The sequence below is a fragment of the Trichogramma pretiosum genome, unplaced genomic scaffold (genome assembly GCF_000599845.2).
Source record: "Trichogramma pretiosum strain Unisexual culture from Peru unplaced genomic scaffold, Tpre_2.0 scaffold97, whole genome shotgun sequence".
Lineage (NCBI taxonomy): Eukaryota > Metazoa > Arthropoda > Insecta > Hymenoptera > Trichogrammatidae > Trichogramma > Trichogramma pretiosum.
In genome coordinates, this window is record NW_019640794.1 from 214141 (window position 1) to 236391 (window position 22251).

At 42.9% G+C, this 22251-nt stretch overlaps 5 protein-coding genes across 8 annotated transcripts in view; 1 reads left to right on the plus strand and 4 right to left on the minus strand.

The window, feature by feature from the left end:
* Window positions 1–9285, minus strand: part of LOC106650214 (ecdysone-induced protein 74EF-like) — a 37682-nt gene extending 28397 nt beyond the window's left edge. The window contains exon 1 of one of the 2 annotated variants that reach the window (XM_023457707.1): window positions 9147–9285. The gene's annotated coding sequence lies outside the window, so the exon portion shown is untranslated. Of the gene's footprint in view, window positions 1–341; window positions 1037–9146 lie in introns of those variants that run through there. The other variant, XM_014368129.2, reaches the window with a different exon arrangement.
* A 159-nt stretch (window positions 9286–9444) lies between these two features.
* LOC106650090 (anaphase-promoting complex subunit 15B) lies at window positions 9445–10618 on the minus strand. The gene is made up of 4 exons (XM_014367879.2): window positions 10262–10618; window positions 10116–10175; window positions 9864–10055; window positions 9445–9548 (listed from the first exon to the last, which is right to left on the minus strand). The coding sequence occupies exons 1-4, from the start codon at window positions 10385–10387 to the stop codon at window positions 9528–9530; spliced, it is 399 nt and encodes a 132-aa protein (XP_014223365.1). The 5' UTR covers window positions 10388–10618; the 3' UTR covers window positions 9445–9527.
* A 152-nt stretch (window positions 10619–10770) lies between these two features.
* Window positions 10771–16178, plus strand: LOC106650200 (high affinity copper uptake protein 1). Of its 2 annotated transcripts, XM_014368107.2 has the most exons (5): window positions 10771–11721; window positions 13609–13932; window positions 13992–14284; window positions 14380–14409; window positions 14529–16178. In XM_014368107.2, the coding sequence occupies exons 2-5, from the start codon at window positions 13633–13635 to the stop codon at window positions 14728–14730; spliced, it is 825 nt and encodes a 274-aa protein (XP_014223593.1). In that variant the 5' UTR covers window positions 10771–11721; window positions 13609–13632; the 3' UTR covers window positions 14731–16178. The 2 variants fall into 2 exon arrangements, with proteins under 2 accessions (XP_014223593.1, XP_014223594.1); XM_014368108.2 differs by lacking the exon at window positions 14380–14409 and having other exon boundaries at window positions 10774–11721.
* Window positions 16179–16280: 102 nt separating this feature from the next.
* Window positions 16281–18034, minus strand: LOC106650201 (ras-related protein Rab-9A). Its single transcript, XM_014368109.2, has 2 exons — window positions 17041–18034; window positions 16281–16964 (listed from the first exon to the last, which is right to left on the minus strand). Exons 1-2 carry the CDS (start codon window positions 17449–17451, stop codon window positions 16710–16712), a joined length of 666 nt encoding a protein of 221 aa, XP_014223595.1. The 5' UTR covers window positions 17452–18034; the 3' UTR covers window positions 16281–16709.
* A 374-nt stretch (window positions 18035–18408) lies between these two features.
* Window positions 18409–21524, minus strand: LOC106649977 (ribosomal protein S6 kinase beta-2-like). Of its 2 annotated transcripts, none has more exons than XM_023457685.1 (11): window positions 20949–21524; window positions 20736–20770; window positions 20457–20652; window positions 20296–20379; window positions 20081–20214; window positions 19808–19999; window positions 19628–19718; window positions 19433–19549; window positions 19111–19347; window positions 18987–19039; window positions 18409–18902 (listed from the first exon to the last, which is right to left on the minus strand). In XM_023457685.1, exons 1-11 carry the CDS (start codon window positions 21036–21038, stop codon window positions 18842–18844), a joined length of 1290 nt encoding a protein of 429 aa, XP_023313453.1. In that variant the 5' UTR covers window positions 21039–21524; the 3' UTR covers window positions 18409–18841. The 2 variants fall into 2 exon arrangements, with proteins under 2 accessions (XP_023313453.1, XP_014223208.1); XM_014367722.2 differs by having other exon boundaries at window positions 20736–20773; window positions 20949–21523.
* Window positions 21525–22251: the final 727 nt, after the last annotated feature.

A 22251-nucleotide genomic window follows, 5' to 3' on the forward strand; every position in this document is an offset into this window, starting at 1 on the left:
ATCGGCAGCAGCCGCATAGTCGCGCGAGTTTGCGCGCAAAAGCGCGAGAAAGAGAGAGAGAGAGAGACGAAGCGCGAGCGATACTCAAGGACGAGGTCGCGCAAGGCCAGCAGCAGCAGCAGCGCGAGCGATTGCGACACGGCCGCGACTTTGGATTATGATTGCAGCCGCGATCGTTCGCGCGCACGTGTTCGCGCTAGCTCGCTCGAGACTCTCTCGCATGCAAGCTCTCGCTCTCCGTCGCGTACGCTCCAAGCTCGTTCTTTCTTTCTTTCTCTCTGTTATTAATGCGCGTCGATCGTGATTTTTGCGCCTGTACGATAACGGAGCTTTTTGTTTACCTCGCTTAATGGGTGCTTCTCGCCGCGATGGCCCTCTCTCCGCAAATGCGCGCGTGCCAGATGCACACAGCGGTTGCGATCGCTGTTTCTATCGTTGAAAGCTGAGGACGACGAGCTCCAGCTCCAGCTGTTCACCAGTCGTCCATCCGTGTATGCGATGGACACTGCGTTCAGCTGTCGAGATTGGCACTCGATAATTGGCACACTTCGGATATCGCGATATAAAACTCGGGGATTGGCACAGTCGTGTTTGGCACACTCGCTTAATATTATTATATATTAATTCATCTATTGACACTTGACTCTCTCTCTCTCTCTTGCAGAGGGTGAGAGAAACTGACACACACACATACACCAATGATACACGGTAGTCACACAATCACATGTACACTCGGACACAGACACAAACTAGAGAAGCTGGCCAAAGTGTGCGAGTGCCTATAAAACGATCACTACGATACAAAGTTGAATAAAAATTTTGCGAGGCCCGGGCGTGTGTCGATCTCTATATAAGCGCGCCGAGAGATCGTCTAAGCTCGCGTCTCTCGTCAAAGGCTCTACTGCTGCTGCTGCTACACTGCACTTCTAGGCTCGAAGACTGTGGCTGCTGCTGCTGTTGCTGCTTGCTTGCTTGGCTATATGAACGAACCGAGTGTAGTGCCGCAAGTCGCAACTCGCTCGCTCGCTCGCTCTCGGCTCTCTCGGCACTATATCGCTGCTGCTACTCGGCTGCTCGGCTGCCGTCGCGGAGGGGGCCTTTGAGGCCACAGCCACGGCCGACGAGCCCCTCTGCCCCCGCCTGACGTCGTCGTCGTCGTCGTCGTCACTCGCGATATATATATGTGTGTGTATGTGCAGTATAATACGGACTCGTGTGCAGCTCCGAGAGATCGCGTAGCCGAGCTCGTGCACCGTCGCAGCAGTCGCTCGTCTATAATCGAGCTGCGCGTACGTATGTCGTATACACATGTGCATGTAGCTGCTGCAGGCCCGTAGCGTCGAGCCAAGAATCGAGCTTCCACGATTGTATATCTATATGCTTAGCTACTGCAGCTACATAATGCGTTGCACTCGCGTCGACGAGAAAGAGAGAGAGAGAGATGTTGTGGCCCGCCAAACGAAGCGCCAAGTACACCTAGAGCATTATATAGCCCCTCGCGATCGCGTCGAGTGAAAGTTTTCCCGCTGCAGCTCCTGGTCGTTCACACCGGCCAAATGCAGATCGATAACCCCACACACACACACACACACACACACACACACTTTAGCACACACACAGAGTCGTTCGCTCGCTCACTCGTGGCTAGAACCAAGCAAATGCAATGCTCGTTCACTTTTCTTCTAGCTCGATAACTCCTTTCCCCGGCGACCTGCTGCTGCGGCTGCTACTGCCGTTGACGACGTCGCGAGCCGTTCATTGCCACCGCTTGTAAATATTGCGGCTAGTCAACGAGATCGATTTCTGCCGTGTGCGGCTTTTACGGCTTTTCCGATTCCAGCTGCGGAACTTTTTTTTCCTCGAGTGGACCTCCTTACGACCCTGCGAGGCTACGAGATCGTTTGCACGCTTTGACTCGGGCGATTTTAATCATTTTGATTTTATGAGCTTTCGATCGGAATCAATTCGTCCTTTGATTCGATCGATCATCGATCGTAAAGTCGAAAATGTTCGGGAAAAAAATGTTTAAACTTTTGTACTGATATGAATCCCTTTTGAAATACTATACTTAATTTTGTACGATACGAAAAATCTGTAATATACAAAGTAAAGGCAAAAAGTTCTCGCGATTTCTAATATAATAATGAAATGCAGGTTGTCCTAAATTCACAAATGGTACACTTATGATAAAAAGACATCAAAATAAAAATAATCGATATTAAATTGTATTGAAGGAATTTTTAGAATATTAATATATCTGTAATGATTTATTTTTTCCGCATTGACTGCACAAAAAATTCATGAAAATATAATGGCACAAATTGTTTTAAATCAAAACTGAATAAAAAAAATTTAATTCCACATTCATATTTGAACACATTGATTGAAAGTTAATGTTTTAATACTTATTTATTTTTGGCAAAAATTGCATTAAAGTATAGAAATTTAATCATAATTAGTAACAGCCTTCGCCGCCAGATGGTGAGTATCAATACAAGTAAATCTATAAATGACAAAGTAAACATAATTATATAAGTTGCAAATTTGGAAGTGATTTCCATAAAAGCACATGTTGAAATTGATGCCAGCGCTGCTCCATCCATATGCACAACATCATTTTGATAATCCGGGTTTCATTATTGACAATTTTAATTGTAATAAACCGTTACATAAAGGAAATCAGCATTTTATTTCAAAGTTATTCGTGAACAAGTCGCATCGATGGAAAAAAAATTTAATTGCTAAGGAAAGGAATTGATAAAACTAAGAAAAATGAGAGAGTCAAAGTCAGTCATAGGTCTTTTTTGGTTGAAAAATTCCCTGGTAGAAATGCTCAACGCTTTATGGTTAGTTTTTGATTTAAGAAAAAAGTTTTTTGTAGAAAAAATGTCATTAGAACTAGAAACATACTCACAAAAAGAATAACGTTTTTCTCGACAATATTTTGATCCACATTTTTTTATTATACTAGTAACTTTCAGGCGCGCTTTGCACACATAAATTTTTCAGTAGGGTTTTAAAAAAGTTACTATTTTGACCATAGGTGTCACTTTATTGCATTTTGTCTCGAGGCAAAAGTAACTCGACCAATCCCAGGTAACATTTTAAGGGTTCATAACTTTTTCCAAAACCGAGCTTCGATTTATACAATTATAATCACTTAACCACTTGCAAATTTACAGATATATTTACTCACCATCTAGCGGTGGTTGCCCAAAGTGATATTATTGTATTTTTTTGTATTATTTTTTTGTATTATTTTGTATTATTTTGTAATTATTTGAAATCATTAAATTGTCATTTTCTGGTAATTGAAAAGGTGCTTAATATTTGTAACATAATTGCAACAAAAAGATCGCTTTAAACAAATCGATTGATGATATTTTAATTTTCTATTTTCAAAGGTAAATTTTGTTCATTGGGATATTATTAATGCGTTGTGCAGTTCCACCAGGGTTGGTAGACCCAAGCCGCTTTTTGGGAACAGGGAAGATATTTAATTATAAAAGTAGCAACTACAACGTAGCTTGACGATCGGCTGGCCGTTCGGTTACCTTTATAGGTACCATCTAACACTTTGAAGCTAGAACGAAAAAAAAGAAGAAGAAAAGATACGTGCGGGGGATCGCAGGCGCGCGCGGGCGATGATCGCGAAGGCCGATGCGAAGAATGGGCATTGCATGAGCGCGTGCGTGCGCGTGTGTGTATGTGTGTACATATATAGGTGTATGCAAGATACACGGCGATGCGAATTGCGCTTTATAGCCGATCCGGTGCATCATGCGCCTCGCGTCGATGTGCACTATCTCGCTCGCTCGCGCGTATACAAGCTGCTGCTGCTGTTGCTGGCACAACTTTGGTGGGAGGGGGAGAGAGAGAGAGGAGCGAGGGTTGGTTGTATCGCGCACACACACACGTATACTGCACACAAGCTCGAGCTCGCTCGAGAGATAGAGAAAGAAAGAGAGAGAGAGAGAGAGAGAGAGAGAGAGAGAGGCCGTTGGCCGGTGACCCGCGTCGTGCTGCTGCTGCTGCTGCAACGTCGACTCGAGTCGCGTGCTCGGAGAAAGTTGCAATGCCGCGCGCTCGCTCTCGTATACGGCTATACCATATAGCGCAGCTATAGAGCACGCAAAGGAGAAATGAATTGCACTTTCTCGCGTTCCGGGCGAATGCGCCTCCGCCGTCGCTACCACCGCTGCGGCCGCGGAATCCCATGGCCATATACCCGTTGCCGCCGCCGTCGAGTCAAGCTCGCACAGCTGAGCTGCAAAATCGGCAATTGGCTTACGGTCTTGCGCACCCCGTATTAAAGCAGTTGGTACGGCATCCAAATTCTCTTTTATTTGATTGCTATTTTCAGAGAAAGAGAGAAAGCCCAGTCGGATCAGACGAGTAAAGGACTCCAAAAGGGCTCCAAAAAACAGAGCTCTAATTGCGATCGGAGGTGCGTGGAGGAGGAGGAGGAAAAGTAGCAGCATCGGCCCGCGGAGTACACACAGCCGGTGCGTGACGTCACGCGGCGGCGCTCGATGACGTGTGGTCAAGCGCGGTCAATGCACTGCAGACGCTCTGGCGAGGCTCGAGAGCGAGGCGGCCGCCAGCAGCGGTGCATATACATACATACATACACCACACTGCAGCACATCGTATCGTGGTGTGGTATACACTCCGAGAGCTGTGCCTCGATGTTTATAGAGAGTAGGTGTGTGTGTGCGCGGCTCTCTCGCGAAAGCGAGCGAAAGAGAATAGCACACACACACATAAACTCGTCGACGTATAGCTCGAGCGTATTGCATATACGTATAGAGTCTCGAGAGCTGGCCCCCGTCAGCCCCCGTCCAGCCGCTCTCTCTCTCTCTCCCTCGGCTATATGCATTTCGAGCTCTGTTCTTGCCAACTGCTGCAGCGCCACCCACACATCTCTCGCCGATCTCCCGCGAGGGAGACAACAACGAGAGTCGGAGCAACAAGTCCGCGCGCGACTCCTAAGGACCGGCCGAAAGCACCAACCCACGATTTTCAACGGCATAGTCGACTCGCGTGTCACTCGTCGCATGACAAACGCAGAGACGGTATATATATGTAACGATCGAAGCTTCATCGGCGCGTGCCTAATTCCGATCGTGTCACGTCGCGCGCTCCTACTACTAAAATTACGTAAGCGAGAGAGAGAGAGAGATTTCGAGCAGCAGCAGCAGCAGAGCACACGCGACCCCGAGAGATTAGAGCTTCTGCTGTGCTTGGCAGTGTCACAGCTCTAAGCGAGTGTGCTCGACGCGATCTCTGTCGCTGCTGCTGCTGCTGTCAGGTATATAGCTATAGCAAAAGCATGCGAGGCAGTGAGGGCAGCCACATCGGCATGACACCCCCATCCGAGAGCCTCGAAGCACCTATACATGTACACAGCTCATGAGCTGCTGCTGCTGCTGCTCGAGCTCTCGGCTTTCCCGCCGCAGCAGCAGAGGCAGCGCAGTCACCGCCGCGGCCAAGGCATTGAACCCTCGAATTCGTGCGGCCACTGACTCTCCGAGCTGCTGCTGTTACTGTGGCTGCCATAGCTTATGCTCGCGACTCTCTCGCGCTTTCCCACTCTCTCGCGCGCGCTGCGGAGTGGAGCTCTCGATACATACAAACGCACCATATAGCTCACACAAACACACACACACACACACTCTCTCTTTCTCTCTCGTTTGTTACAAACGCTTTATCAACTTTGGTGTGCACAAAACGTGAATGTGTGCAATTACAAGTGTTTATCGAATAAAAAAAGTTCAGTTTGGATACACAATCTGAAATATACATGGGTACGAATTATGACATTTAGAAAAAAAAATAGCGCCTTCTCTCCGGTAGCGAAAACGAGCTCGCGTCTTGCACGAAAGAAGTATACAAGTCTGTGGGTCCGCATACAAGGTACCGATCGCAATTCGAGCTTGTCGATCGGTATATACGATCGTTAATAAGCAAGCCTCCCGCCGGTACCAGCCTCGAGTTCTAGGCCCAGGCGAAAGCTCGCGTCACACGCACGTCATATATTATAATAATTCGCTCGCTTATAACGACGCGCATGCTATATGGCTCGCGAGCAAGAATGTGTATGAGTGCATGCGTGTGCGCTTATATGCATGTGCGTTGTTAGTGCAGCACTGCGCGCTTAGAAGTGTGTATATATATACGCGATACGAAATAACAGAGAGGAGCTGTTGCGCGCGCTCGAGTCGGTATATGTACGCGCGCGGTCAGAGACCCCGCTCGCGCGCGCCCGCCGAGCCGCGTACGTATATACAATATAGTCTAGCTAGCTAGCATAGTCTAGGTTCTCTCTATGCGCTCGCTGCTGCTGCTGCTGCTGCTGTTGCTAGCTCGACTAGCACCATAGGCACGTCTATATACTAATACATAGAGAAAGAAAGAGAGAGAGAAGCCGTGAGCTAGCTTAGCTTAGAGCTAGAACTAGCTAGGCATATATATTGTGCATGTAGTAGAAGCTGCTGGTGCTGCTGCGTGCATAAGGATCAGAGATGTGTGTACGTATACGAGGGCTTACCTGCAGGACTCGGCACGGCCAAGTGCAGCTGCTCTTTCTCTTTTTCTAAGCCGACATGACGAGGGAGCCGACTCTGCCCGCGACGTTAACCGCCGGCTCAACTGCACTCTATATCAACTTTAGCTAATGTTCAACAATAACAGGGATCACACTGTCTCAATTCCGATGCATATATTATTGATACACTTGCCGATTGGACACACTGCACCTCACACATTCATGTGCACTGCATGTTATAATAATAATAATAATAATTATAATAATATGATTGAGCACCGTGTCTGCGCACTTGACGCTTGCAAGCTCTCTTCTGGTCCCCACTGGTACTACTGCTCTTCTCTCGCGTAATAATAATAATGATATAGATATAGGTGCAAGCTCGCGCTCGTGACAAAACGACGAAGCCGCCGACGACGACAAATCGGTGGTATCCGATCGTCGACGATTCGAGAGCAAACAAGAGACAGAGAGAGATATATGCGATTGGTTCGAGAGCTGCGCTCGTTATTTTTACTGTGTTTTGTTATTGTGTGTATATATATAAATATATATATACACATATGTGTGTATTGGTATTTATAAAGGAGGCTTATAGTGCGGGTGGCGCGCGAGCGCCCGATCGACTGACCCTGCCGCCGCTTCGCGTATATGAGAGACTACGCGCAGAAGACTGTGTGCCTCGCGCGCGCACACACATGCGACGACGATTCGCGAGCACAAGCGCCGCTTTCGCAGCAGCAGCAGCGAGAGAGCTCTCTTTGCTTTGCGCTATACTCGGGCGGCCGCCCTTCCTACGGACTCTCTGACTCTCGACGCGCCGATCGGTATACTATTGTATATACCTATATGGCGAACTGCAACATGCTATATAATGTGTGTGTACGAAGCGCGAGTCGGAGCTCTCGTTGCGCTGCAGCAGCAGCAGCGAAACGAACGATGCTTCTCTATCCCCCTTCTACTCCTCCTCCTCCTCCTCCACTGCTGCCTCTTTCACTCTCTGCACCTTCCCCGTCTTCGACGTTCGTTCGCGTAATGTTACGTCAGCGCTACCGCTGCTGCGCCGCCAGAAGCACACGCACATGCATAATGCGATACACAAATAAGCTGTATCGAATACGTATACACGAACGAAGAAGAGAGCAGGGCTATATATACCGATACTATGCAGAATTTGCTCGTGGCTCGCGGGTTTCAAAACGGCCGCCGGAGTCGATCCCGCGTGACGTGTGTGCGTACTGCGTCCTGGCGGCGATCGGTAACACATCCCGATCGATCGTTCTTGCCGATTTCTTGTATTAGAAATCGGTATAGGACAGAGCCGTTTATCCTTGGTACCGGCTAATCCGATCTGCTCCCAGCTTCCGACCTTTTTTGGTCGCGATCTAGATTAATAATATAGAAGCTCGACGAGCTTCTATCGCCTACCGTGCGAACTATGTTCAACTTATAATAGAAAAGCTTTTGAAGCGCGGCGTTGGCTGCAATATATACGAGTTTGAGCTGTGCGCGAGCGTCGAAAAAATTCACTCACGAGAAAAGTGCATTCGACTCTCTCGGATATGTAGTGGTAGTAGTGCACACGCTATATGTACGTGGAAGAGCCCCCGAGTACTATATAGCCACAGCAGCAGCGAAGCTAGCAGCGCGTGTAAGCGAAGGCCGTTGACCTCCCCTCGTGCGCGCACAGCTCGCCAAAGCCAGCAAGCGAGAGAGAAAGAGAGAGACGGAGAGAAAATGCGCCTATATATACTATACGTGCAGCAGCACAACTGAAAACAGCTGAGAGAGTCGAGAGAGCCGCGAGCGCGCGCGGAATCGAGATCGCGAGAGAGGCGTCGTCGACACGGGGCCCGCGCAGCGTTCGCGCGAGCGAGAAAAAAGAAAAAGTATATTCGCGCAGTCACGAGCTATCTATATACCCGCAATTATAAAAGCGCAGAGCTCGACAGCCGATCGACGAATTCGGCGCTGGTGCTATGTAGCCGAACAATTGGCACGTTCTCCAGTCGATCTGTCAGATCGAGCTCTCTCTCTTTCTCTCCGCTGCGCTATCACACGCAAGAGAAAGAGAGGCGAGAATCTCGCGAACTTGGCAATATATAGCTGCCACGGCTACGTAAGATCCAAACACACACACGTGCTCCTAAATGCATCGTGTGCCCCTCATACGCGCACACACACGATCGGAGGCAGCAATGATCTCTGCGCGTGCAAGCTCGAGTCTTTCTCTCTCTCTCTCTCTCTCTCTCTCACCTCCCGAAAAGGTGTGTATGTGCATGTATGCGTGTGCAGCGTGTTTAGGATCGCATATATACTCATATACGTACATACGTGTACCGAGCTGCGAGAAAAGGAAAGGAGTCGCTCGCCGCGTGCAGAAGCTAGAACTAGACGGATTCGCTTTTGCCGCGCGCGCGCGCGAGCGGTTCGTTCACCCTGGAAAGGGCAGCAACCTGACTTTGCGCTCGCTCGCGCTCATGCTGCTGCTGCTTTGGCTGCCTGCTGTTGCTCGCCGCAGCACACTGCTCTCTCTTCCGTTCGCTCGCACGCGCGTATATATAGGTATATGCATATAATGTGTACAAGCTGCACTTACTTATAATAGGAGATGCAGTCGGCTCGGCGATCGCAGTCCACGCTCTGCGCGCGCTCGAGTCGGTCGACACCGAGCTCTCCGACTTGGGCCTCTCTTCGCGTTCTTATTGACTAATTTTCGAGACTTTTTTTTATAGCAGCCTGATGCAGTGGATGAGAGGGATTCGTCGACTTTTTTCTATAATTACTTTCTTCGAAACCCGATGACGAGCTTTTTTTCTCAGCGATTGTAAAACTTGCTTACAAGCTTCGTTAAGATTCCATAACAAAGAAAGACACTTCACTTTTCTATGCACGTATCAAACTTTTATTTACAATTTTATGGTACATCCGTATAAATAATAAAAAACAATTATTGCCTACTTTATTGCTTTTCCATTGGTCATGGAGCTCCGCTTGGTTCCTGTAATGATATATCAAATTTTAATGCATTCACAAAGCATTTAACATAAAAATTACAAAAAAAAAGGATTCAAGCTATAATTCATAAGCATATCATTAGATGAAATTTATGATTGCTCGCTAAAATATAATTAACTCTCCAAATGCAATTATACAGTTAATGATACCTTTGATTCAATGCACTCATTGCTGAGAACATTATATTCACTCATCTATATCATAGACTCATTGTAATTGAATTAATTAAAAAATAAAATAAATGATTCTAATATATTGAATGAAAATATCTAAATTGATGTACACTTGTAGCACATACCATTCTAATGACAACTTGATCTGTTGAAGTATCAGCAGGACTTGATCTCTGTTGTGGGTGAGAATAACTTACTTCCATGTCTATGTCATCTAATTCTTCCTCCTCTTCTTCGTGTGTATCAGAATCTTCCTCTTCTTCACCCTCACCTTCCTCCTCTTCTTCTTCTTCTTCCTCTTCTTCAGATCCTCTAAACTATTAAAATATTCTCTAATTAGCAACATTGATTAATTGAATAATTTGATTTTAACTCACGTCGCTGGCTGACTTTCCAATTGGTATGTGTTCGTAACCCTCAATTTTTATCTGCTCTCGCTAAAAACAAGAATCACATAAGTAAATGATAGAAGATGTTCATTGTCATGTTGCGATACGATAACATACAAAAAGTAGATTCTTACCCAAGCTTCAAACTCCAGTTCCATTGCAGCCACTTGACTTTCATCGTCAATGGGCTTGTCTGCATTGAACCACAGAGGATCTGTAGCTCTTGGCTGTAGATCCGGCCACAGTGGCATAAACGACATAATGCTATTGATTGTTTGTAATGTATATGTAACACACAAAATTACTGATTCCAAGGGGCAAAGTCTTTGTTTTTTCAGTTAATATAGTTAAAGCATAAAAACGAATTAATTCTAAAATGAACTTGGGTAATATAGTTGATACTTGATTATTTTTCACTGACTGTAAAACACAAATAAACCACGGAGCAAAGACAAAACAATCGTCAATTCGTCAGTCGACACAAGTTTCTGCAGACGACGCGCTCAAGACAATTTGTTTTGATTTGACTGCTGAAAAGCGACCTCTACTGGAGCTGTCGGTGACTTCTTCAATGGCAAACTGACAGATGAAGTGCAAGTCAGTGCAGTAAATATTCCATTGCAGCAACAGCAGCTCCGCATTATACAGACCGTTGCACTAATTTTTCCCTCGTACCTTATGATAAAATATTTGTCATATTTCAAGTACTTTTAGAAAGCCAATTAATCTTGAGCTTGATCATCCGATAATGACAAGCTGCATATCGATTAAATCGTGGACAGCTGCAGCTGTGTCAACAAATTAACATTTATCGACTGCAGCCGTTGGAAAATTGCCGGCGTAAATAAACATTGGATGCACAAGTCGTATGCAGTTTACTCGAGCCAACGGTTGGCAAGTTACGCCTGTGTGTATCAGTGTGTATGTCGTTGCATCGCGTCGGTACATTCACTCTGCAGTCTGCCGTGTGTACGATGTGTTGCGTTTTTCGGAGTCATAGTACGACGCTCGACCGTAGGAGAAACAAGTGGCAGCAGCAGACGCAACTAGCAGACGCCTGACTTTCGAGTAGCAGCACACGAGAGTAGTCTCGAGAGCACACACGACTATATATCCTATGTATGCTCTCTACAGTCTCTCTCTCACATAAGAGTGACAGTTCACGGGTATCGATAGTCAGACTCTCCTCGAGTGTCGAAGCGAGCGAGTGTGACTGTGTGTGCGTGCGTGCAGTTAAAGATCGGCAAGCAATTTTTAATCGACACAGATTAGTCAATCGTCTGCTGCTACTGCTACACAGAAGGGCAAATCGGAGTCGTCGAAGAAATTCAAAGCTGCGGCACGGCACACAGCCTTTCTCAGCGCTCGCTCTCGATTATTGTTACATAGTCGACCCGTTTTGTGCGTTTTGTATCTATAGATATATATGCACGCGTGTGCGTCTGGCGTGTGCCTGCTCCTCCTCGCGCTACATGTATATAACAGAACACACAAGTGCAAGTCGGTGACATAACCTTCGTCTGGGGACGACTGGGCTCTGTGATACTACAACACATAATCGCACACGTCTCTTCAATTCGACTTATCGGAGCAGGTTAGTCGCGCATAATTAAGCTGCGTTTACCTCATACTCGTCGTAAAACATTTACTCTCGCTCGATGCTTTGGAATTATATGCTATCCGCTAAGGCCGAAGCTCGAGACTCGTTTAAAGTGACGTTAGCAATAACATAGCAGCTGCCGAGCTTTCCACTCTCTCTTTCTCTCTCTCTCTCTCTCTTGGATATTGCATTGCGTATCCGAATCCTCTGAAATGGAATATAATAGATAGGAGCTGTGCCTATCGCGGAGACAGCTCGTCACGGGTACAATAATATTCCGGTGCCGTGTGTATACGTAACGCGCGTAAACGACAAAACAAACAGAAAACTCGTTTCGGTGGATTTTGAAGATTGTAGATAAAAAGTCAGTGCAATAGCGAGTCGCGCTGACTGCTGGCGACTTGCAGAGAGAAAGAGAGATAGAGAGTGCGAGTGAGAAAAAGAGAGAGCATATAATAGCAGCCATCGCGCAAAAAAAAGCGAACGAACACGGCCTGCGTGCCAGAGAGCGAGAGAGACTTTGGCTGTGTAGTTTGCACATTATACACGCGATATATACTTTCACTTTAGCTGCTGCTGCTGCGGCTAGAATTGCCGCGCCACTATATACCGTATCCTTGCGAAAAGGCAATCGCAGCCATTTAACTCTCGAGTTTCGCGATTATTACGTACGTACGATATAAGCTATATAGCTCCCATATTATACTCTCTCATTATCCGTCGCGGTGGCGGCGACGGCATACGAACGGCGTGTGTCACGTCGCATTATATACACATCCTATATCTGTATATATTTTGCACGAGTCGTGATAGTAGCTGCAGCAACAGCGGCCGAGAGCAAAAACATTGAGCTGTCCCCAATTGCTTGTGCGCGCGTGTATTGTGTACGTATATATGCGTTTGAGGCGCCCGGAGCGTATAAGAAAAAAAAAGAGAGTTGGAAAGGACTCGCGGCAGCGATATCGTATCTTGTGTGAACGAGCCGCTCACTGAGAGAATAGGCAACAGGTGTTGCAAAAAGCTGCTGCGTCAACATGGGCGCACAGATCCGCGACTCCGGAGAGCTCGAGAGACTTCACAAGGCGCCGATCCGCGCGGCGCGGATAAGGCCACGGGGGGAATCGCGCAATTTTTTTTCTCGTCTATAATACTAGGATATTGAGCGCACGCGTTGCTCATCGATTTTTCCACGTATCGGTATGTATAACTAGAGTCGTGGCATTGCGCGCGCGTTATCCGTGACGCCGTTTAAATGGAAATTCCAATGTTTATGCCTATATTGCGCATCGATTCTACATTTCTCTCTCGTATAACTTTTGTCTCTTTCCCCGAGTCCTCCCACCTCAAGTACGTACGATAGTGATAAAGGCCGATCCGAGATATGACATTGTGCTCCGCGCAGCTCCACACTCGCAATATAAATAGGTGGGAAATTGATCATCGCGGTCTTTAACTAGGTTGCCTTGTGCGTACATACAATAAATTATAAATTATAAATATAGATCAATCGGTGCGCGTCTCGCGGGGAGAGATCGGTATACATATTGACCATTGCAGACGGAAGGTCGAGTAAAGCTTCCCGCGATAACCGGAAACCGCTGCTACTACAGAGATGTAAAACGATTTGCGTGAAACCGCACGCTCCTCGCGATAAAGATAATACGGAAAACCTGTGTAGTGCGCGCGGCCGCGATAATATATATCGTGCGAATCGTGACAAGAGCTTGTCACGTCGTGTAACACATATATTTTTTTGCCTTTTTATTTTTTTAAATAATACATACACGAAAAGCAGCTCCGAGGCACGTTTGAGGCTGCTGCACAGGAGGAAAAAAATAGCAAACCCCTGACTCTAATACAGAACGATATTTGCTGCTGCAGGTATAGCTTCGAGTCGCATGCGGCATGTCGCACCATGATCACATCGAGCACCAGGCGGGAGGCATGGCCGATCACAGCATGCACGGCGGCATGCACGGCGGTATGGATCACTCCCAGCCGATGATGCCGCAGTTCAATTCGACCCTGATGCAGGCCATCGGCGGGGCGATAGTGGCCACGACGACGCCGATGACGATGATGAACCACGAGGGCCACCACGGGGCTGGCCACGATGCCCACGCTGGACACGCTGGACACGACGCGGCTGGTCTTCACGAGCAGAGCATGTGCTCCGGCAGCTCCGGCCATATGCACGGCATGTCGGTGAGTGGAAAAAGCTTCGTTTTAAATTGACCTCGAAATAATCGTGGGCCCCTCCTCAGATGGCCTTCCACGGCGGCTACTGCGAGACGATCCTCTTCGAGGGCTGGAAGATATCGTCGCTGGGCGGCCTGATCGGCTCCATCATCGGCATCGTCATCATGGCGGCGCTCTACGAGGGCCTCAAGTACTACCGGGAGTATCTGTTCTGGAAGACCTACAACTCGTTGCAGTATCGCAGCGTCGCCGGACCGCCCAGCGAGAAAAGCGTAGGCCCGGGCTCGGGCTCCAACGTCGCCAACGGCTCCAACGGCTCGGCCACGGCGGCGGTGCTCGAAGACAATCGACTGGCTCGGTTAGTATGCGTTACGTTTTCTTAAAATACTGTTTATTCTCGTGTGCGTGCGTAAGCAGACCTCGACGAAATTATGCTCCATGATATGATTGCAGCATGCTCGGAGAGGTCGTGCACAGGCAGCCGTGAGTATTTCCATTAATCTCATCTATGTGAAATAATTTAAAAAAAAAAAGATTAAATTTGCAATAGCTAATAGATCGCAAGCTCATCCTTCTTTATCCCTATTTTTATCTATCCCCAGGCCGACGATGCTGTCGTGGATGCACGCCTTCCAGACGTCGCTGCACATCGTTCAAATCATCCTCTCGTACTTCCTCATGCTCATATTCATGACGTACAACTCGTGGCTGTGCGCCGCCGTCGTCGTCGGGGCGGCCATCGGCTACTTCCTCTTCGGCTGGAAGAAGTCCGTGATCGTCGACGTGACCGAGCACTGCCACTAGTGGAACGAGCCGCGACCGCACCGTCGCACAACTACTACGGCGTACTCCACCAAGACGAGGTGGTGCCGCTCGGACCCGACGACAAAGATGACGACAGAGCAACAGCAGTTGCAGCAACTATCGATGCTCGTTACCCGAGTTCGCATGCCTACAAACGAATCTCACGCCAAATCCGCTCAGTCGTGACAATATTATAAATTTTTTTTTTTTTCGTTGTTCTTGATGCAATCAAAGAGAGAGACTTTATGGCTATACGAGGCGCGAGGATGCGTGTTCTTACTGTAGTCTTATTTATAAATATAAATAATAATATACGGCCTGGAGTTGTTACGCCCTTGTACAAAAGGTATTATTTTGTATGATCGTTATAAATGGTAATATTACTGCCCTAAGCCGCGAAAAAACGAAAAAGTCCCAACACATGTGTACTGTGGCTTTCTTTTTTCGATGCCTAGGCCGGTATATGCTATTTTCTATGAACCGTGGCCCAAAAATAACATTTTCCGTTTAGCACAGCCACCGGAAAATGCTACTTTCGGACCGCTGAAAATGAACTTTGTCGATCGACGAAGTGCATCCAACCGAAGCATCTGGCCGATCAAGGGTGCTAAAATTGAATGGAAAGTATATCTTCGAATAGGAGCAAAATGAACTTTTTTTTTTAATTTCCATCCTGTGTATAGACATCTATATATATGTAAATTATAAATATAATTATATACATGTTTTAATCGTGTAACTATTGTTGAAGACGAAAAAGCTTTTCATATAATATATACACACATATATATATCTACGTTGAACTGAGAAAGAAAGAGTGAAAAAGAGAGAGAAAGAGAAAGAGTGAGATGCGCGCTGTCATGTCGAGGCGCTCGAATCATGCAGCATATATGTTGAAAAAATGATGACCTACAGTATGACTGGATAAGCGTATCATTTTAGTGAGCACAAAATATTTAATGAGAACGGCAAAAATAAACTTGCGTCGCGTTTGCAGAAAAAAAAACGGTATTCAGTAAATAAACTGTTAATTTTGTACTTGTGCAAATAAAACATGACGCGAAGCAAATGCAAAGTGCAGCATGCATTTTTTTTCTCGCTTTTTTTAAAACTATTGTATTAACATTATTATGCTTCAGTTCAATTGAGCTAATGCAAGTAAACTTATCCAGTTGTACTTGCAGATTTATATTTTTATACATAGCTCGTAATGTCAAGTAATTTGTTATATTGAAGCTGAATCACTACGTTGGATCAAAGGAGAAAATCGTTCTCGTGTATCGATTGAAAATTATCGATATTTTTCAAAATAACGGGTTACACTAAAGACGAGAGTATTTTTTTGTTTTTTACTCGTCGCTATAACTTTTCTCTTTGATTTAACTAATAGACATTATTTATGAGATTTTTTAATGAATTGGCAAATAAAGTTTGAAATTATTTTTTTACATAAAGATTGCACTTTTATTGAATTCGTTCACATCTTTGATAAATAAAAAAATTTGTACAAAAATTTCATTAATGAAATTGTTAAGATGACTTTGGTAAGAAAAATATTTTTAAAAATATACTTCTTTCTCTTATACGCCTTCAAGAAAATATACGTCAAAATTAACCAATTAATAGATGCATACATTTTTTTTAATTTTGAGACTCAAGACACCATTAAAATGGTTAAAAATGCTTAACTTTCTATGTCTTGTTTTACACATTTTTTTGCATACATGTAAATATAAAACTTTTTCTACTACTTTTCTAATTTAAAACGATTCTGCAAAGTAATCAAATATAGACTATATTATGTACAATTAAATTTCTGGTCATTTACAAAAATGTTAAAAAAGTGTATGAGATTTTTCAAGCTCCATACATACACTACTCTATCAATTATTTATAGTTTCACAAAATGTAAACTTTCAAAGCTATTGATAATACTCTATTGATGTTCATTCAATTAGTAACAAATAAAAACTATGACTTTAAACAAACGAAGGCAGACAGCAACTTGAGCGATAAGCATTTTGTTGTTTAGAAAGATCTACAGTGTCCTCTAGCAGTGGACGTTCAACACGAGCTTCAAGCTTGGCCCATGCTGCTACAGCTGCACTAAATGCAGTTTCTACATTGGTTGCATCCTTAGCAGATGTTTCTACTAAAGGTAAACCACCATTAACAGAACACCACTGTTCAGCTTCTTCTGTAGTAACGCGTTTTTCACTTTCGGGGACATCCACCTAAAAAATGATAAAGATTTTTATTTTTATAAATTCAAATTAATTTATAGTGATAGATTCTCATAAATAAACATACTTTATTGCCAACAATAATGAAGGGAAAAGATGATTCTGCTGGAACATCCGCATAATACAAAAACTCTGACTTCCATAGATTTAAATTTTTGAAACTAACTGGATCGTCAACAGCATAAGTTAGTAAACATATATCAGACCCTCTATAAAAAGGTGTTCTAAGAGTTTTGAATCTTTCTTGCCCTGCAGTATCCCAAATTTGAAGAGTATAGGATTCTCCATTGATTTCAATGTCTTTGTTGAGAAATTCAACTCCAATAGTATGGAAACTTTGCTCATCAAAATGATTTGATACAAATCTATTCATTAAGCAGGATTTTCCTACCCCTCCATCTCCAAGAATCACAACTTTTAACAGCGTTGAACGTTGCGAATGACGACCGATTCCATTAGAAGATCGTGAAGTAGCCATTCTGAATATATTTGCTGTAAACTTGATGTAGTAAAAACGTAAAAATCAACTATTACTTGCTTTTAATTTTCTTTCGTAAAATGACATTAACTATTTAAAGCTTTCTCAGCTTGCAACATCGACCATGAAGAATGACGCATTATATTTCCAAAAAGAAGTCTCTATTCTTCAACAGGTGTGGTTTTGTCTCTAACCTCGTACAAGATTCGTGAATAAACAATACTTGCTTTTATAATGTATCACTCATTTGAACTGAATAGTAAATTTGTAAAGAATTTGGTTTCATCACTTAGGTAAAAAACACATACACACTTTGACAGGTTACACCTCCTTGTAAAACATCAACTATAGCACTATCCACCCATCATAGATAACAATGTAAAAATTCACCAGCAACAAACACCGAATCCGCTAGCTTGACATTCGCGTTTGACGTATCAATATTTGTATACACCTGTACCTATGTATACATGTATCTGTCTATTCCCACTACGTGGGTTTTGTGAGTGATTTATTATATTCACAGGCAAGGACACATACCTATACCTAAACGTACAATGCCTAGATGAGCACTGATTTGCTCGAGTCACAAGTTTGCGCGAAAGAGTGTGAGTGACAATGTATATATCTATGTTCCGCGAGCGAGTGCATGTGACGAGTAAGGAGTCGCCGCGTTCAGTCATAAACATACCAAAGTGCAGTAGTAGTGCACATAGAACTCGTTGCACTGCTGCACTGCGTTGCATATATATAAGCGCGTTTACTTTCTGCGAGGATACGTCTACACGCACACACTTGAAAATTTCGAAATAATATAATTGATGATTGAGAAAAATTTTCCTATGCACTAGGTTCGCGTTTTTGCATCACGCAGCGTTTGCGACATGCGCGCCTCATGAATTTCTGAATGCAGTCGTGTAAAAAAAAAGAGTAAAGAACAAAGTATGCTCAATTTTTTTTCACTTTTTTATTTTTTAGAACACATGATAACACGCGAGTAATACACTTTGTAAGTTATCGATCTGACAATAAATTAAAATAATTTTTCTATAAATTAACATGAAATTCTTGTAAATATATACGATTATATTTATGAATTCCAAACCTTGGTCTACCTACTACCAAATAAAGAAGTACTTTATGATTAGGCAGTTTTACGCAACCACTCTTTCATATTTGTAATTAGGCGTATTTCTTGGTGCAATCACAGAATATAATAATAGTATTTTTATGTACAGTATTTAATATTAGTCATTGTTACAATTCATCAGTGATATTCTGACTTGATCACTTACGTTTATCCTCTTACAGCCAAAAACTAAATGAAAATCTTATTATCTATCGGTATAACAAAATGATAGTATGTACATGAGGTGAACTTGTGTTTTTTTCAGCTGATATCAATTATTTCGATATCATCATCGTTTAATTGTTGTCTAAACATGCCAGATCTGTAAAAGTAATTGATTTTAAATATATTAAAATTTACTTGTTCTTTATCATGAAAATTTGATGGTATCAAAGTATTTTCTTACTCAAAAGTGCGCTGACCCACTTCATTATCATTGAAGGCATTGTATGAAAAATCCTAATCATTGAAAGTTTTATTAGTCAAAATTTATAGATAAACTGACTCATTTTTTATACCAAGTACAATACCTTGAATGCTTGTTTGGCTGATTCACTAAGTGCAAAATTTTCAGGAGACTCTTTAACTTCTAATGAGGTAAATTTTCTATCAAAATTTGAAACATCATCTATGTCTTTCATTTTTGGTTTGAAAGGTGGTTCTAATTTTTGTTGTAACACATCCTCCCAATTAATAGGTCTAAAAAATTGGTGTCGTTTTATTAGGGCAGCACCGTTGGGTCCACATCCCAATCTTTTTGGATATAACTGAAAGTAAAAAGTTTGTTCTAAACATTTGTTCAATAGGTAGATACTACTATGTTCAAGATGTTAAGTTTAAAAATATCTATACCTTTAATAGTTTACGAATTAAATCTTTAGCTGCATTTGTTATAAATGATTCAAATTTTAATCTTAGTTTCATGATTTTTTCCAAGGCCTCTTTCCTGTTTTCAGCTTTAAACGGAGGCTGAAGTTTATAAAAATCATTGTGTAAAAAATGTTGACTAAAAAAATTTTTAATTCATATTCAAATTTCAACACTTACATATCCAGTTAACATTTCATATAACATAACTCCTAAACTCCACCAATCAACTGATCGTTCATGACCCGTTTGAGAAAGGATTTCAGGAGCCCTAAAAAAATATATATACAGACAATTAAGATATATGCACTGTTTCAAATTGATTCAAATTTAATTTAACACTCAAAAATATATACATACATATAATCTATGGTTCCACAAAATGTATGAGTCATGGCATCTCCATTAATGTGTTCCTTGCACAGCCCAAAATCGCATAATTTGATATGTCCCTGTGCACCTACAAGAATATTCTCTGGCTTTAAATCTCTGTACACAATGCCATGAGAATGGAGATGTTCAATAGCCAACACAATTTCACTAATGTAGAATCTAAGAAATGAATGTTTTTTATTAAATTCGCAACAATGAAATTATCAAGATTTAGAAATTATCTTGAATTTGAATATTTACCTAGCTGAATCTTCATATAACATACGTTCTTTGTTCATATACGAAAAAAGTTCTCCTCCACACATATATTCTAGTCCAAGGTATAATCTACCTTCAGTTTGAAAAGCATACAATAACTCAACAATAAATGGATGCTGTAGCAAAAGGTTAAGATATTTAATGAGAATCAAAGTAGTAAGGGTGGTTTCTTGTGTACTTCATTAAAAAAAGTTTACCTTTATATCTTGTAAAATATTTCTCTCTGTTTTAGTATGGGCAGTTTCTTTGAGACTTCTTATTATTTTAGCTTTCTTCAATACCTTGAAATATATAATCAATAAATAGATTCAGCTTTTTACGAAAAAGAAAAAACGATAATAAAATAAAAAGTATATACCTTCATGGCACAAAGAGTACCTCGATCAGTGCCAGTTTTTTTACGAGCTTGATACACTTTGCCATAGCCACCAAGGCCAATAACTTTGCAAAATTCAAAATCATCTCGGGTTAGCTTCTGATGATTTGGATTGAACGATGACATGCAACTGTCATCCGATATATCAATAACTTCATAATCGCCAGAGTTTTCATCTCTGTTACAAACAATATAGAAGTTAAGAAACTGTATTTATCAAAAAGGCATATGGGTGACATTTAAAGGAAAAACAATAATTACTCTTTGTAAGGAAGGCCATGGCAGTGGCTGTAGACCTGCTGTAAGAAAACGTAATATTAAAAAAAAATAAATAATTTCGCAGCTTGCAATCGCAGAGAAAAAGTAGCACAGCACAATGAACAAGCGAATAATTAAAAGGCAGAGCGATACAGCGAGAGAACGCACGCGAGTGAGAGAAAGAGAGACGAGAGCAAATATAAAAGATTTACGAACCTGGGTGAGCACGGAGCACTCCATGTCGGAATCATCGCTGATGATGGTCACCTCCTCGTCGTCGGCTTCAAAGGCAAACATTTCAGCCATCGTAAGGCCCGTCGTGAATAGGAAGGCAGCTGCACGACGAGAAGTCTCTGTGGATGCGAATAACGCAGGGTCCCAAAGGCCAGCCCCAGGACGTAGTGATCGACGAGGAGAGAGACTCTCATGCTCTCTTTCTCGACGATGAAGAGTTGCTTGCTGGCGTGTGCTGGCACGTCTACATGGCCTGTAGTGCGAAAATCAGCTGTTTGGCCTTGCGTGCGCCCGATGTCAATAGACCAAGTGACTGCTACAAGCGAAAGAGGAGAGCGAGCCAGCCAACAGCAGTATACAGTTATAACTCGTGTTTATATATATACAGCAGTCTGTGTACATGCGTACTATATACGGTCAGACATATATATATGCCCGTGTGTGTTATCCTATATATAGTATCGTGCAATTCTCTTGCAGATGTCAATTTGTCCCTATGTTTACGTGTGTGTGGCACTTACTTATGTAGGCTCCGTAACACTTGACAGCCAAAATTTTTTTTGCAGCACTTCGAGGCGGTCGCGCTACTCACTCAAAATATGTACAGTTTAACCATCGACTCGAATTACGAATGTAGTCGTTATATAGGGTACTACACACTACCTTGTATGCATGCACTCCATGTGTAGGCACATGGCGCCTCGAACGAATCGAGCGCATCAATAATTCGTGACATGGGCAGCTTATTTTCGAGCACAATAGGCCGCAGTGTAAAGTTAAAAATGTCGCCTGGCAGCCCGAGCTCGAGCTTTTTTTGTAGGTCTCCGTTTTATGGAAACGAAAAAAAAAGTAAAAGTCGAAGAAAAGTATAAGACAGAAAAACTTGCGGGTTGCATTCGTTCAATTGATGTCCATACTGTGCACCGATTGAAAATATGTCTTGCGCGAATGAAGTTCAATGACCCACTCTCTGGAATTTTAATTTCGGATTGTAAGAATTTCGAGGCCTTGAGAAGTATAACGAAATAGTCGGGAAATAATTAAAAAGCTATTTAAAAATTTTTTAGACAGCAATAAAAAATCCAACTTTTTTTAAAAGTATTTTTTTATTAATTTCAGGAGTTTTCTATATCCTTAATACAGTAAATTTATTAAAAAATGTATTTATAGTAAAAAAAATAAAATTATCTGTGAGAGGCATCAGTATTTTTTCAGTACTTCAACATTGAGAAAAATAAAAAATTTATAAAATACATGGATAAAATTTTATAAAATTTGATTTGCT